The 15686-nt window shown below is 36.9% G+C and overlaps 2 protein-coding genes across 3 annotated transcripts; both read right to left on the reverse strand.

Moving 5' to 3' along the window:
* LOC18774411 (protein HASTY 1) lies at positions 664 to 8421 on the reverse strand. The gene is made up of 22 exons (XM_007208069.2): positions 8140 to 8421; positions 7478 to 7579; positions 7239 to 7382; positions 7072 to 7152; positions 6915 to 6984; positions 6714 to 6784; positions 6477 to 6640; positions 6305 to 6376; positions 5945 to 6185; positions 5763 to 5825; positions 5394 to 5657; positions 4928 to 5041; positions 4689 to 4815; positions 4433 to 4602; positions 4239 to 4340; positions 3727 to 3830; positions 3353 to 3647; positions 2962 to 3206; positions 2354 to 2857; positions 1929 to 2223; positions 1638 to 1821; positions 664 to 1037 (listed from the first exon to the last, which is right to left on the reverse strand). The coding sequence occupies exons 1-22, from the start codon at positions 8254 to 8256 to the stop codon at positions 958 to 960; spliced, it is 3609 nt and encodes a 1202-aa protein (XP_007208131.1). The 5' UTR covers positions 8257 to 8421; the 3' UTR covers positions 664 to 957.
* Positions 10069 to 14803, reverse strand: LOC18775014 (probable serine/threonine-protein kinase At1g54610). Of its 2 annotated transcripts, none has more exons than XM_020566176.1 (8): positions 14327 to 14803; positions 13769 to 14204; positions 13093 to 13377; positions 12684 to 13001; positions 12025 to 12252; positions 11441 to 11541; positions 11182 to 11299; positions 10069 to 10806 (listed from the first exon to the last, which is right to left on the reverse strand). In XM_020566176.1, the coding sequence occupies exons 2-8, from the start codon at positions 14138 to 14140 to the stop codon at positions 10468 to 10470; spliced, it is 1761 nt and encodes a 586-aa protein (XP_020421765.1). In that variant the 5' UTR covers positions 14141 to 14204; positions 14327 to 14803; the 3' UTR covers positions 10069 to 10467. The 2 variants fall into 2 exon arrangements, with proteins under 2 accessions (XP_020421765.1, XP_020421764.1); XM_020566175.1 differs by having other exon boundaries at positions 10083 to 10806; positions 14611 to 14775.

Here is a 15686-nt window from a genome sequence, read left to right on the forward strand (position 1 = left end):
TTTTTATTGACACGAACATACGGTCCCCAAACTAACCAACGCCTGGCATTTGGGATAGATTTTGAGATGTTCATTGTGAATTTATTATTTAATAAGAGTAGTTGGAAGGACACAACACAACAGATGTCGGTACCAAAAGGCTCACAAAGAAGAAAATAAATAAAACAAAAATCCCAAGAGAAGAAAGAGAATGTAGATTTCTCGGTCAGACTTCACCGACATATTGCAATTTTAACGCTTTATTTTTGGACGAAGCAATTTTAACCGTTTAAAATAATAAACATGAAAATTGTTCTCATGTCGGACCATATCCATGTGTCACGATCTGTCCAAACCAAACAACAATGAAATAGTTGACCGTTAGGATTTGTGATTATAAACCGTTCTTAATCACTGGTGAAGGATTTCATTTTACTAGCATAGGATAGCCATTATTTATTCATTGTGAGCCCTATGGACAGTGGGTTCCAGGCTTATCAATGGCTGAGCTAACTGGACAATCTGCATCACGTTTCCTAATCCAAATGGGGCACGCATGCTGTTACATCACTATACGCAATCATGGTTCGAAAAGGTAAGGTAGCAAACGGCATTCATGATATGCACATGAAAGTTTGGTTTGACAGGTCCAGACTGGTAAGGTGAAATGAAAACTGCCAAGTGTGGTTTTAATCTGCCAAAGATTTAATAAAAAAAGAAACAGCTAAAAACAAAGATTTCTTCTTTTCTCTGATTAGTGCTGCTATACAAAGAAATGTATGAGTCTGAAAACCTAATTTCCATGGCAGTACAGTACAACATGGTGTCACGTATCTTCTATTTGAGGTGAACCCATTAGAAAAGTTGTGTAGACCTCTGGCAGAAAAAAGAAAAAGGTCATTTACCTCATCATATTCCTCAAACAGGATTTTCCGTCTTCCAATTGAATTCATTTCTGTACAAGAGATCACACATGCATCACAATATGGCTGCCAGTCCAACACTCTCTCCCTCATCTACTCTGGTTTCTGCAACGTTGACGGTGTTGCGAGGCCTTGCTGAAATTATGATTGCAGCAGCATGCTAGTTAATATATACACCCAGTTGACTAGCTATCACATAATTACACAACTTTTGAACAAAATGTAAAAAATCTTCAAAAAGGAAAAGAAAAGATCAAGCCGAACCTGAACCTAAATCTATTTGATGGAGAGAAATACAAGAAATCAACACTAAATCTATCAGACCTTCATAAGAGGGAAAGACAAACAGAGCCAGGTATGTTTATATTTTTTATGTATTGTATCCACTTTTTTTGACTAAGAAAAGCTCTTCAGAGTCTAAGGTTCCTTCCTACCACCTTCATAAACCTTATAAAATTAGATGCAGCAAGATTTTAGCACATTTAAAGAGCGAAAGTTAACAAGAAACCTAGTCTGCGGAATGTTTTAATGTTGGGAGAGACCAGGTACTGAAAGAAAGAGAGGGGGGGGGGGGGGGAGAATGCCTCATATAAAATGAAGATATTTGGAAGAAGCTTAAGATTAAGAAGCCACTAGATGCAGCATTACACAACTTAAGACTAACTATAGCAACATTCGGAAAGCATGCTCTTTTAAAAGCTTGAAAAAGATTGTGAAGTCAGTAATTGGACTTACTTGATACATTTGTTATTACATTTACGCTTTTCTGAGCAACAAGGGCTTTCAACTTGTTTCCAGTAGCTAGTAATAGCAAGCTTTTCATATGTTGCTTTTGTTCTTTGGGACTATATGTCTTCGTCAAAGCTTCTTCAAAAGCAAGCAAATCGTGCTGTTTGATACAAGGGAGTGAGAGCAGAACCTGCGAAACCCAAGAAGCACGTCCATTAAGTTTGTTAAATTAATTATAACTAGAGTATAATTACTACCATCCCAAAATATTGCTAAGCAGAAGGTACCGTAACTAACCTGCCTAGGAGTTGGATCTCTATCACAAAGATATATGTATATATCACGACAGAGACTAATCAAATCAGCACTGATGAAAGCATTTGATTCAAGGGCTAAACCTTGGATGATTGCAGAAAAGAGATCCTTAGACACAAATTGTTGGAGTTCCGTACTATTTGTTGATATCGTTAGAGCAACCAAGGCAGCACAAAAGGAAGAAACTTTAGTCATGGATTCACCATCTGTCCATGTAAAAGCTTCTAAACATATCTGCAGCGCTGGAAGGGCAAGACCTTTGTGCTTCAAAAGGAAACTGTAAATGGAGTGCACTTTGAGACTGGAGAACTTGTGGGGAAAAATAAATTAACAAGGCTGTAAAAGTACAAAGGTACAGACCAACAGAAAAAGCTACTTAGATAAGAAACAATGTCAATCAAACATACCCAACCATAGAGCTTGAAGTGAATGCATCCAAATCTTTGAGTGAAGAAACGTCAACACGACTAACATGCCCAGAGTGCTCCAAGGAAGGAAGCCCGGTATTTAGCTGTGGTGAAGCTATAACAGAGAGGAGTGAACAAATCTCCCGAGTTAAATCCCTAAGTAGCTTTTCTTCCATTACTTCCACTTTTAAGTCTGACCCAGCGAGTATGGCATGGGCATCTGGGACCTTTGCTCTTCCTTCACGTAGAAGACTGGACCAGGAGCAACTAAGAGCCTGCTGGGAGTGTTGAAATAATGGGTGCAAGAGCTTCTCTAACCATGTCTCCCACAAATCCACAGGGCAAAATTTAACCAAGGGAATTAAAACTGAATGAACAAGCAGTCTGATATGTCTGAATTCCATTGAATGTATATTCTCCACTAGAGCTAGAGCAACAGATTGACTATCCAAACATTTGTAAAATGAGCCCCCAACAGTGGTTGCCAAGCCCAATACATTGTACCTGCATTTATAAACAATGCCTCGACACTAAATGAAGAAAACCTACATGGATGATGAACCAATAAAGAAACTGGCTAATAAGTTAGTAGATGCAGGAATACATACCCACTGTCTCTGATACCTTTCAACCAATTTCGTATGTCTGATTCATTTGGCTCTGTGTATCCTTCCTTACTTGCACTGATAAGAGATCCACTAGAAAAGGTTACTGCACCCTTTGAAAATTTAGGGTTTCCTTCACCAAGAAGACTGAATTGCTCAACATCACTCATGGTCATTGCAGCTTTAATCTCTCCAGGAAGTGTTTGGGATACAGATGGAGACCAAAGGGAATGAATGGAGCGAAGCAGCTGCAAATCAACAACATGCACCAACTATTACCATGTTGTAGTCACAGTGAACATATTCGCATAAACAAATGGCCAAAAATGTACCACATTTAGAAGAAATGTGAATGAGGAATTTTAACACAATTAATTTTCAGGAACATGCGTACTTTTGGAAGAGGTGGCAGCATCCATGAGAGATGAGAAGCCATAGGGTGCAAGGGAGTAGCAGTTTCTGTTGAGTTGTTTTGCAAATTCAAATGCGCTTTTCTGGTTCCACTTCTCTTAAGTGCTTTCTCAAAGAATGTGATAGTGTGGAAAACTGACCACATAACTGGGGTCTCAGAGCACAAGCGAACAAGACCTAGTGGTTCAGATAGATAATTATTTTGCCACTCAAGCTGCGTCCATTGCTGGCTCAAGGGTTCTAGTAACCAGGCCAAAACTTCTTGCTGCTGCTGAATTCTGCACAAATTTTCAAAATTTTCAATAATAGAATCATTTGACAACAAAAATATATCTATCCACACCAGAGAATCATTACCCAGCAGCAGAAGCCATGACAAGAAACGCTTCACCTAGAAGATTATGTTCACCACGAAGCAAACAACCTTCTCTTTGCATATACGCCATGGTGTCAGCTATACCCTACATAAAATACCGCATGAGAAGGTGAATAAACAAAATGATATTTCCAAGAACTAAGTTCGTGGGTTTGCTTCAGTGGGGATATAGACTAAATTTTTTGTTTTCCTAGGGAACCTTGGACTATTTACACCCTTAATATGGGAAGCATTCAAAAGTATCATTTCTCAGATACCAGTAATTCATGAAACCCCAATTAATAATTACACAATAGCTAGGAAGCAAACTTGTACGCAATTTGCAAAGGATGGATACGATCATATGACAGATTCTACTGATGTAATTTCTAACCAATTACACAAAATGTCGTAAAATAATTTGATGTCTTTCATACTAGTGGCACATGAAAAGTTGTATATACACAAGAAGAACCAGAAAAATAAAAGGAAATATTTAAGAAACTAAAGTCACCTTCATGTGAGGTAGAATACTTTTGTCAGCAGTTTTGGCTATACGAATAAATGATGTACAAATTTGTAACCTTGCGTACCGTGCACTATTTGTAGATGGATCCTGCAGAATAATAATATGATTTTAAAGTTTCTCTAAAATACAATGAATATTACAATGAATATCAAAGTGAAAGTAAATATATTGAAATGGACCTTAACAACAAAAGGAAGTGAGTTTAGGAGCTCAAATAATTTATTAATGACACTGCCTGCAGCATCTGGAAAATACTTCAAAAATGGCCCCATTGCATCCAAGTAGTGCCCCAGTACTTCCACAAGGGCCGGCTCAGTCCACTTCAAAGAAAGAAGTTGCTGAAGCAAACCTTCAAGTGAAGAAACCAGTATTGTTAATAAACCCAAGATATAAAATTCTAGCTCTAGGGAGATAAAAAGAAGGTTCCAAATATACCTTCAAATATTTTGCACATGCCATGTTGAACTTCAGAATGACCCCCACCAATTTCATTTGATCCATCAAAAATAGTGCTTACAACATTTTCTAAAGCCAGCTGCATGCTTTCCATCACAGCTAAGTCCTGGAATTCGACAGAGGATGGAAATTTACAATAACCATCAATGCAAGCAATTCTGGAATGCTGGAAACTCTAAAGACAGCAAATCGAATTGAGAAAGTGCTTGTAACCAAACCTGAGCAGGCATTGGAGAAAGCAAGAGGTTTTTGATGATTTTATCAATTCTTTCAGAAACATTAGCCCCAGCTATAAGAGGCTTGTATGAAGTCACCAACTTGACCAGTTCTAACTGCATTAAGATATGCATGCATCTCGTGAGAAACTTTAAAAAAAAATGCAGGCCAAGGAAGGCCAACTGAGTAATTTTCATAACCTATGCTAAAGAGAATCATAGAATAAACTTATCCCAACATCACCTTGAGTAATATTATAAACCAGAACAGAGAAAGAAATCTCTTTATGATGCAAGATGACATAAATGTTTAACATGAAAAGAAATGAGTTCCATTTCAGGGTTATTTTGACAGCTCCTCTAATCTGAATCGCTGTTACTAACAAAGTCGATGAATTGACCCATCCATTCATGTTGTACGAATATGCAGAAACAAAGATATTAGAGTTCTTATGTAAAAATTACTTACCAACTTTGAACGATACTGGCCAAAATTTCCCTTTCCCTCAGCATCATCACTCCATAACTCCAACGGCCCCAAAGCAAATGATGTTCCATGAAGAACCTTTTCTCGCTTGAGCATGTGTTGGAAAGATACATCCAGAATTGCACTACATATTTCATCACTCAAAAAACTTAAGATCTTTCTCTTTTCAGTATCGACTGGGTCAGAACCATCTCCAGCTGAGCGAGCAACAGCCTTTGGCTTTGACATCAAGTCTCTCATTAGTGCCTAAACAAGCATATAGGAACATGAAAGATGTTCAAACATGGTAATGTATGACATAGCCTCTATTATTGACACAATATAACAATAATTTGGAAATTCTCTTCATACCAGCCAAAAGTGGAGAGATTGAAAGTGAAGAGCTAGCTTCAAATGCTGAAAAAAACCTAGCATCTGAGAAAATAATAAAAATAAAAAGTTATACTGTATTTCAATAAGCAATTACTTGTTGACAGAAACAAAATGAGCAAGCAACAAACGCCCTTTTGCATATAACCCGATGTTCTAGTTACCTGTTGTAAATAAAGACCTAGCATGGTGCTATCACCAGCAATGCATTGCAAGTTTGTAGAACCCAAAGATACCATACTTTCACATATATATTCCGCAAACTCAATATCGCTTTCATCAATTACCCCAGCACTGGGGCCTGATCTGTACAAAAATTCTTTGGAGACATTCATCAATATATGAAAGATATTACTCATTGCAGAATCAAATTCCGGAGCAGAGGTATCATCAATAGGTCTCTTCCTGCATGTCATAATTCAGAATAACACAACTGTTACAGAACTGTCTTGGCAAGGGCGAAAACCATAATTTATAACTGTATAGAACATTGAACTAGCTACTGGAAATACTACGTTGCATACCTTTGGGAAACAAGTTTGAAAAACTCACAAGCATGAAGACAGAAGTCAGGTGAAGAAAGTAAGAAACCACACCTGTGCATGCAGAGAGAGAGAGAGATAGGAGATAAGAAACAGACCCTTGCCAATGGCTTCAAATCAGACTCCACCAAAACTTCAAAGAAGGATACCATACCCATGAATTATACCATATTTTGCAAGATCAGGCAATGGAGCCCATTCAGAATATGCATTAACAGCATTCAAAGTAGCTGTTACTGTTGCTGCATGTTGTTTTGCGAGGTCCAATTGTTGTTTTCCTGCTTCATTCAACACAGCTCCAAAGTGCCTCTCTAGTAACTGCACATAATTAAGCTATTATGATAAATCCATTGTATGCAACTTCTATTAAAAGTCAAGGAGCCAGACATACAGTGTATAATAGAGGCAATATTTCAGGTAAAGATTGCGTCAGCCCACGCAACAATAACCTTCTCCGATCACCTGTATTAACCATTCAGAATCAGGGTAAGGCATGCAGCAATCAAAATCCAGAGGAAAAGCATTACATGCATACACACACGCACTCCACTGCCAATTCACAGGCAAAAAGAAAAAAATGCAAAGTATAAACCTTCCAAATCTTCATTGTGAACAGTAATATCTTCAGGAAGCCACCTTAGCATCATGCAGACCAACTCAGCCTAATAAAGGAGCAGTAGAAAATCAGGTGATTACCTAAAGCATGTTTTAAATGAAATATAGTTTGAACAAGGGGAAATAAAATTTACTTGTATAGGTCCCTTGTAAGATAATGAAACCAGAGTTGGAAGCAGTTCTTGCCAAAGATTTAGTCCTTCTCTTCTAACCATCTGTAACAGATCAAAACAAGTGAGTATTATAACGCAAATATGAGCATTGGCAGTCTAAATAGATTCAAAAGAAATGCTGTGTAAACCTCAGCAACAAGGGCCGCTGTCTGACTTTTCAAAGCCCACTCCTCACTGGGATTTGCAATATCTGACATTAAATCAACAGTGATATTTGCAAAGTTTCTACGCTCTGTAGGGCTTAATTCTTCCCACCTCAACCGGACCAAATGCTGCACAAAAATATGGCATTTGGGTCAAATGGAAATATTCAAATAATTATAAATCAAACAGAAAGCTGCTTAAAGAACATTCCATAAGCATAAACCTGTAACATTTTAAATGCATGCAACCGAATTTCGGAAGACCAATCTTTTTTCACTAGATGGAATGATGTGTTTGCCAAAACGCGTACATCTCCGGCTTTAATCTGGACAATATGAACAGAAGGTATCGATCAACAAAGGAAAATAATGACAGGTAGATATAGCTTCTTAAACCAAGTAATAGATTCCACAACATATGAACCTTAGAGAAACATTTTATAGATACTAAAGATCAACATACTCCAGAGAAAAACAATGAGATCATCCAATAAACTGTCAACAGGAAATTTTAAGGAGTCATTTAAATTTTTGAGCTGTAAAATCTCCATTACCGTTCCATTCTCTATGACACAGTAAGCCAATCACTAGTAAACATTCCCTGTAACTCGATCAAAACACAAACTTTCGCATAACACTAAATTTGACTCTGAACAAATTTTTGTAAAAACTTAAAACCCCACAAGCACAATAATCAAATACCCATTTCACAAAAGTCGATCAAATTAACAAAAAACAATACTTCCGAAGCCCAGCAGACTCGCAGAGCCATAACATTCACAAAGCTACCACTTTAAAGTTCAAGGCGGAAAGAAGAAATCATAGTTTTAACAAAGCACAGAGATAGCGGCACAAGGTAAAGTTTTTAGAGAAAGAAAGAGAATACGGATTCGAGGAAAGCAACGGCTGCTTTGCGAGCATCGGAAGTGGAGCTCCAGTCGAGAGCTACGGCAATGGCTTGGGCCACGTTGCTAGCCACGTTGTTACTGTTGTTTTCTTCCATTGTTTGCCTTCTGGTTTCTATGGTTTTAGCCCAAGCTTTTTATTGGTTTCCAGAGAAAGAAAGTGAGAATATCGAGGGTTTGCTGTAACAAGAAACCTCTGCGTGTGTTTGAGAGAGAAAGAGAGAAAGCTGAGGAATTTAATGGCGGTTTTAATAAGAGCATGAGAGTGCTCTCTTTAGTGGCGGTTTTAAGATTTTATTAACTTTGTTCACCTTTTTCCCCCTAGAAAACCTCAGCTCTATTTTTCCTTTTCTTTTTCTTTTTTCCCCTTCTTTGCAAAATTAAAGGATTTTTATGATTAATAATTCAATACTAAATAGATCTAGTAAAATTGCAATCACCTTTAAATATTATTTTCTTAAGGGAAAAAATGTCCATTTATATTCCCTCATGTTACTAATTTTAGTTTTTTCAGTGTCCTTTTATATCGACAAGGGCAGTTTCGAATTTGAAACATCTTTTAATCTATATATCTATATCTATATCTATATGTATAAAGCAAAAGGTAGAGAATGGTGAAACATTCCAAATACCAGAAAATGCCTTTGGTTAATGCAAACATTAAGAATTCAAATTATTAATTAAATGAGGATAATACGGTAAATTCACACTTTTTTATATTTTAAAAAAGAAAAAGAAAAAGAAAAAGCAGATAATGGATCCTATTTTTATGGAACACAACTACCCATTATCTTTTTTAATTCTAAAATAAATTTAAATTTTTTTAAAAAAAAGCCTCTTGCAAGCGCGGAAGCGCGTGCAGAGAGGCTAGTATATATATATAAAGCAAAAGACAGAAAATGGTAAAACATTCAAAATACCAGAAAATGCTCTTAGATAATGCAAACATTAAGAATTGAAATTATTAATTAAATGAGGATAATATGGTAAATTCACACTTTTCATATTTAAAAAAATTAAAATTAAAAGAAAAATAAGATAATGGATCCTATTTTTATGGAACACAACTACCCGTTATCTTTCTTAATTCTAAAATAAATTTAAATTTTTTTTAAAAAAAAAGCCTCTCGCAGGCGCAGAAACACGTACTGAGAGGCTAGTATTAGGAAAAAAAATAACTATTATAAGTACAAAATAACTTTGGGTAAATTACTCAAATGGTCCTCAAACTTATACTCGATTTATATTTTAGTCCCTCAATTAAATTATTCGTTCAAATGGTCCATCAACTCTGTATTATTAGCTCCATTGGTCCTACCGTTACATTCTATTAAATCTAACAGAAAATTAGACAGTAAGACCATTGGAGCGAATAATATGAGGGCAAATTGGTCATTATTTACTCTAAAATTAGGTTAAATCTAACAGAAAATTAGACAGTAAGACCATTGGAGCAAATAATATAGAGTGGATGGACCATTTGAACGAATAATTTAATTGAGGGACCAAAATGTAAATCATATATAAGTTTGAGAACCATTTGAGTAATTTACCCAAATAACTTTTGAGGTGGGTCAATAATAATTCCCTTGAAAAAAAAAAATCGTGTTCTTTAGTTGGATAGGGTTTGGGGGAAATGAATTTAGAAGCATGAAAGTAGAATAAATGAAAATGTGGCAGATGTCATCCACTGATTGTCCAATAGCTTATAAAACTACTTAATTGCACAATGCTTTTGGCATTTATTTATTTTTCTTTCAGGCTCTTCTTTACTGTTCTGGTAAACTTTCTCTTCAGGTTCAAACATCACAAGGTCACGCCATCTTTGTGTCCTTGACTTCGTTTTCATTTTTGGGGCAAAGAATTTGCTCCTTATTTATTTAATGGAAAAGACAAAAACATAAAGCACAAAACAAACAGATGCGGCCCTTGATGATTTATTAAATCATTTCACTACTCCAAGCAGTAAGCTTCCAACACCACAAACTTGGGAAAAAGAATTAAGATGAAGATATACATAACAGAGGGCAACGCCTCTCACCAATTCACCATCCAACAAATTGAAAAGGAGCAAAAAGAAAGGAAGAAAAAATCATTATCTTGTAGATATGGGGGAACAAAAGGTAAACGGGATTATAAAACAACAAAAAAATTGTATTTACCCCTGCACTTCTAATGAAACAATTACACTGCAAGAAGAAGCTGGGGCTGATAAATTCAACTCGTCTGCTAACAGACTCCCATGGAATAGGGATTGGAAAGAGGCATCCAACAGTTCACAATTATGTTCGCACCTTATGAACTCGGGTTTAAGCCATACTTCTCTTTCCTCGAACACGAGCATCCTGATGTTTCTCTCTATGGTTTCCTGTATAGGATTTTGATGTTTCTCGGGCATCATGTCCGGTATGTTTCTTCCGTCTTGGACCACCAGCAGTAGTAGAGTCAACCAAAGGACCTGACCAAGTTTGCATTGATTCTTTAGGATAACTGAATGAGGTTGTACTGAAAGGGACATCAGGAGGAACAAGGGCAGGATCAATATGATGTGAAGATCCCAAAGGGTAGCCAACTGCCCCATCCTGGTGTGGTGGAGGAAACTTTTCGCTTTTGCTCTTTGCATTTGCATGTGTAATTAGGCGCCTTCTCTGTTTTAGAAGATAATTGATGTATTAGCATACTTATAAATTGAAACCTGAATCAAATAACTCATCCAAAGTTGGTCAAATTGTTATGTTATGTCTAAGCATGTAAAGCTGTCAAGTACATTAGATCCAAACTCATTAATGTGTGGCAAATAAACAAGCCAAGGTCGCATTGCCAAAGCATGTTGAAGTGACAAACCAAACAGATCAGGCTCATTGACATCTCAGCAGTATTCTTTAGACAATGCTAGACCACTTTTTTTTTTTTCTTTCTTATTATCTTCTTGTAAAAATACGTAATCTAAAAGCATATTTAAGTAAATGAAACTGTGAAGTTATAAGATGACAATGATTGATAGAAGCAACTATTAGACATACGTCAATATTGGATTGAAGCTCGGCATTGGCTTCTGGAGCAGCCATAGCCCTAGGAGCACGTTCACGTGTGCGTGTTTTCTTTGCACTTTCAGCTTGGGTTCTACCAGCAGCTCGAAGTCTGCACAACCACCAAAATTTTGCTTGTCACATTTCACACATTATTGAATATAAGCGAACTTATGAAATTAATTTCACATATGGTGGTTGAGTATCCAAACATGGTGAGATCTAAGCTTCAAAAAGTCTACAAGACCCATACCTACGAGCTTCATCATCCCTGCGTTTGGCATCAATTTCTTTGGTTGGGGGATACTGTGGGAGGCTAGAAGGTTCACAAGCATAAGGCTCTGTCATGAAAAACTGCAAGGAAAGAATGAGCAAAACAGAGAATATAAGTACATTTATCAAAAGGAACCATAGTAGCTTAACATAACCACCAACTAGCACAAAGTATGCATGATTTTCATCAATGCAGTCATGGACCAGCATATGGAACCAATTAGCATAACTATTGTGATGGTTAGGCACCACACTACCAGACAAGACTTGGACCCCAACTTGACACAGTTAAGCGGGTGACAGTCTAAGGATTACAATGCTTAGTTTCATTAACCATTCCAGACCACAAGGCCCTAACATAGTCAAGGAAGCAGCAAGCATATCAGTTGGCATTTTTTTCCTTTTTTTCTTGGAGTCTTATCTAAAGTCCGACAAGTCTACTATCAAGACATCAAGATTCGTTGTAGTTGATTAAACTTATAGAAAGAATACAATACATAGAAAGAAGCCATACATTATCAAGATCTTAAAATGATAACAAATGGTCGTAGTGTTAGAACTCACCTCACTGCTCAATGCAGCTGTGGCCGTCTGACGTTCTGCTGGATCAATTGCGAGAAGGGTTTCGATAAGGGGCAATGATGATGGAGGAAACTCTTTAAATGCCTCTCTTATGGCTCTTTTGTAAGGCTCCCGGGGCCTAAATAGAGTTGCATTGGGCAACTTTGCCTTTCTCCAGTATTCATCTGAAGGTGAGCCACATAGTTTGTATATCTTATGTAGTTGCTCCACCTATTTGAGAAGTAAAGATGTCAGACATGCTCTACAGTAGGCAGTTTACATATTTATGTCAGAAACACAGTAAGCAAGAATAGCATAAAATGTCCATATACATGAATCATATCAGCATTTTTTAAACTTACAAACAATGAAAATGGGGATGAAAATGGAAAAGATTTAAGCTTTAAACATCTATTACAACCAACTGAACACAAGAAACTCAGTGTTATGAAAGCCAACTAGATATATCATCGAACCATGGCAGTGACATTTAGGAAAAACAACTTGGATATATGATCGTACAACCAAACCGGAGGCAATAATTATAAATTACCTGGCGATATCTCCATCTTAAACATTACCAGTTAAATATCTTCTCACAGATTTAGTCTTTTACTAAGCAAGGACAAATGTAAAATCCACAAAGAGAGTTAACATGTTACCTCTGTACGACCAGGCATGATAGGCTTCCCAGCTAGTAACTCTGCTAAAATGCAACCTGCACTCCAAAGGTCCACGCCCACACCATAGTCAGTAGCACCAAGAAGAAGCTCAGGAGGTCGATACCATAGAGTAACCACCCGACTAGTCATGGGATGCTTGTGGTTTGGATCAAAAAAAGAAGCCAACCCAAAGTCAGCAATCTTAAGTACTCCTCCGTTGTCAATCAAAAGATTTGATCCCTTAATGTCACGGTGAAGCACACCACGGTTGTGACAGTGCTCAAGTCCAGATAGCAGTTGATGCATGTAACATTTGACCTGAATTGTGAGATACCAAATAACGAAATATCAGAATAGTTGCTTTCAACATGATAACTAGGTTTCAAAGTTTAGGGCAAAAATGGCTAACCTGAGGTTCTGTAAATTTAATATCTGGGCTTGCAGCAAGTCCAGCTAGATCATGCTCCATGTACTCAAACACCAGGTACAAACTACATGACATCCTCGATGTAACCAGACCCTCCAACTTTACAACATTGGTATGATCCAGTCTCCGCAAAATTAGGATTTCTCTAGCCATAAATCTCACGCTCTCAGGTTCCAAATTGTCAAATCTAACTTTCTTTAGTGCAACAATTTTCCCCGTCAACATATCTTTAGCTTTGTACACATTACTATATGTTCCTGACCCGATCTAACATTAGAGAAAACAAAATGAAAGGAATCAAAACCATACACAAGAAGAGTACATAAACTAAAGCATAGCTACATGATGAACTGGCCCCTATACAAGATGAAATATCCATAAAAAATGATACGACCTAAAATTATGTGATAGGCATTGTGCAATTAATTGCAATTTTGTTTACGGCCACATCATTTGTGATAGTCACTCCAAATAGGAAGATTTTGAAGAATGCATCTAAAATGACTTGGCTGATCACATTTTCCCTTCAAGTCATAGCAAACGACCATAATTATGTAAAATTCTCATAAACTATCTCCACCACATCATTTTTACAAAGCAAGCAACAATAACAACACCCACTTTTTCCAGAAAAAGAAAAAGGAAAAAGAAAACGCACCTTATCAATTTTCTCAAACGTGTCTGCTTTCCGTGGAATCCACCCATTGAGCGCCTCCCCGCACGCCTCCGTGAGCCAGGGGGGCCACCCGGCTGCCACCTGCTCACCACGCGATTGCTTCGGTAGATTACCTAACCTTGGGTTTGGCTTTGACCGCCTTCTCTCCCCCCTGGGAGGTCTTTGACCTCCATGACCATTCTCCTCCTTCTTAGCCTCACCCCCACCATCATGAACCTCAATAGTTTCACTATCTACCTTCGGCACCACAACATCATCTACCTTCCTCTTAGATTCTACACTCAAATCCTTCTTCTCACCCTTAGACTCAGAATCTACTCCTGAGGACGCTTCTCTGCTAATCACACACCCCATTCTTAAATCTAAGCCTCATCTCTCAACATGGTCTATGCAAAAAGCTCTTCCTTCACTCACAAAACTACAAAATCAACCAATTTGCAACAACAGATAGTTAAATACCCTCTAAAAATCTACAATAAAAAAGATTCAAGAATCAGCCTACACCTAAAACTTATCAGAAAATAACTTCCGCAGATCAACCTTTTCACCAAACATTAACCAGCACATAAACGCATGTGATTAAGAGAACCCAGTAACCAAAATCATCAAACCAACATGAAAAACAAGAAAGAGTAGCTGAAAGTTCGAAGTTTGGTTAGAGAGGAATTGGGGCTTCTTCAAGCTTCACTAACAAGTCAAATTAATTGATCTGGGTATTAAGAAAGTGAGTGAAGGAAGAGATTTCCCAAGAAAGTGACAGACTTTTAAAGAAAGAAAGTGAGATTGGAAAAGCAAGTGATTTAAAGAGGAAGAGTTAAACTTACTGTGATTGAATCTGTCTGTGATTGGTAAGATTTGTTAAGTTTTTTTTGTTTTGGTATGGTTTTGGCGTCCTTTGTGGCTCTCTCTCGGACAAGAGGACGAATAAAAAGAGCAGCAGATCTCCCAATTTTCCTAAGTCAAACCCGACAACTCTCTTTCTAATCTCTACCTCTCTCCCAACAAAATAAGGAATGAATGGATTTATTTATATTACTCAAATTTTCTGGGCAAATAGAATTTCGTCTTTTATTTATTTCCCCTGAAGACTCTATTTCTGTTTTTTACTAACAAAACCAATTCCAAATGGGAACAGGAAACACAAAATTACCCAAAACTTTACCAAAAACTTGTTTGAAGAGTTTTCAGGAAAGTTTTGTAAACTTAAAATATAACTACAATGTTGAACCAAAAATAAGGATATAACGGAAAGTCACTACACTTCCGTTAAAATTTTCAAGATTGAATTTGTCTTTTTCCAAACAATTGCAAAAGAGGTCTGAAGCATTGAAAAAGTTTATTTTTCACAGCTTGCATACAATATGTCGAATTTTTTCATCATCGTCTTAATCATTTCCATGTAGACGGAAGTGTGAATCTATTTTTTTGTTGGGGATACCTATAAATAGTACCAAAAAAACTTTTTTTAAAATGAAGTAATTATTCTTTGTAGGAAACATATTATACTTTTCTTGGTTTTTAATTTTTTTTAGGTATATTTTGGAAGGAAGAGGAGAGACTTGGAGTTTGAACATGAGACCACTAATGCTAGCCGAGCTATGAATCCGTTAGCACTATTCTTGGTTTTTCCAAAAGGCCCACTTTTTATATTACAAAACTCAGTATAAAGACATTATTTTCAAATAAAACATATCCCCACGTATATTTCATATTTATAAAGTCGTGGTTCCACACTAACAATAGTGCAAAAGCCAAGATCAATCTTTTTTTTGTCAAATAGATCAATCTAATTTGCGAAGAAATAATCCACCATTGGAAGGCCTCAAAAATTAAATGGTGCATTTGGTCTCTTTGCAAATTGCAGAGTTTCCCAAGTACCACAAAGTTCGACTCCTGGAAA

This window comes from Prunus persica, chromosome G6 (assembly GCF_000346465.2).
Source record: "Prunus persica cultivar Lovell chromosome G6, Prunus_persica_NCBIv2, whole genome shotgun sequence".
NCBI lineage: Eukaryota > Viridiplantae > Streptophyta > Magnoliopsida > Rosales > Rosaceae > Prunus > Prunus persica.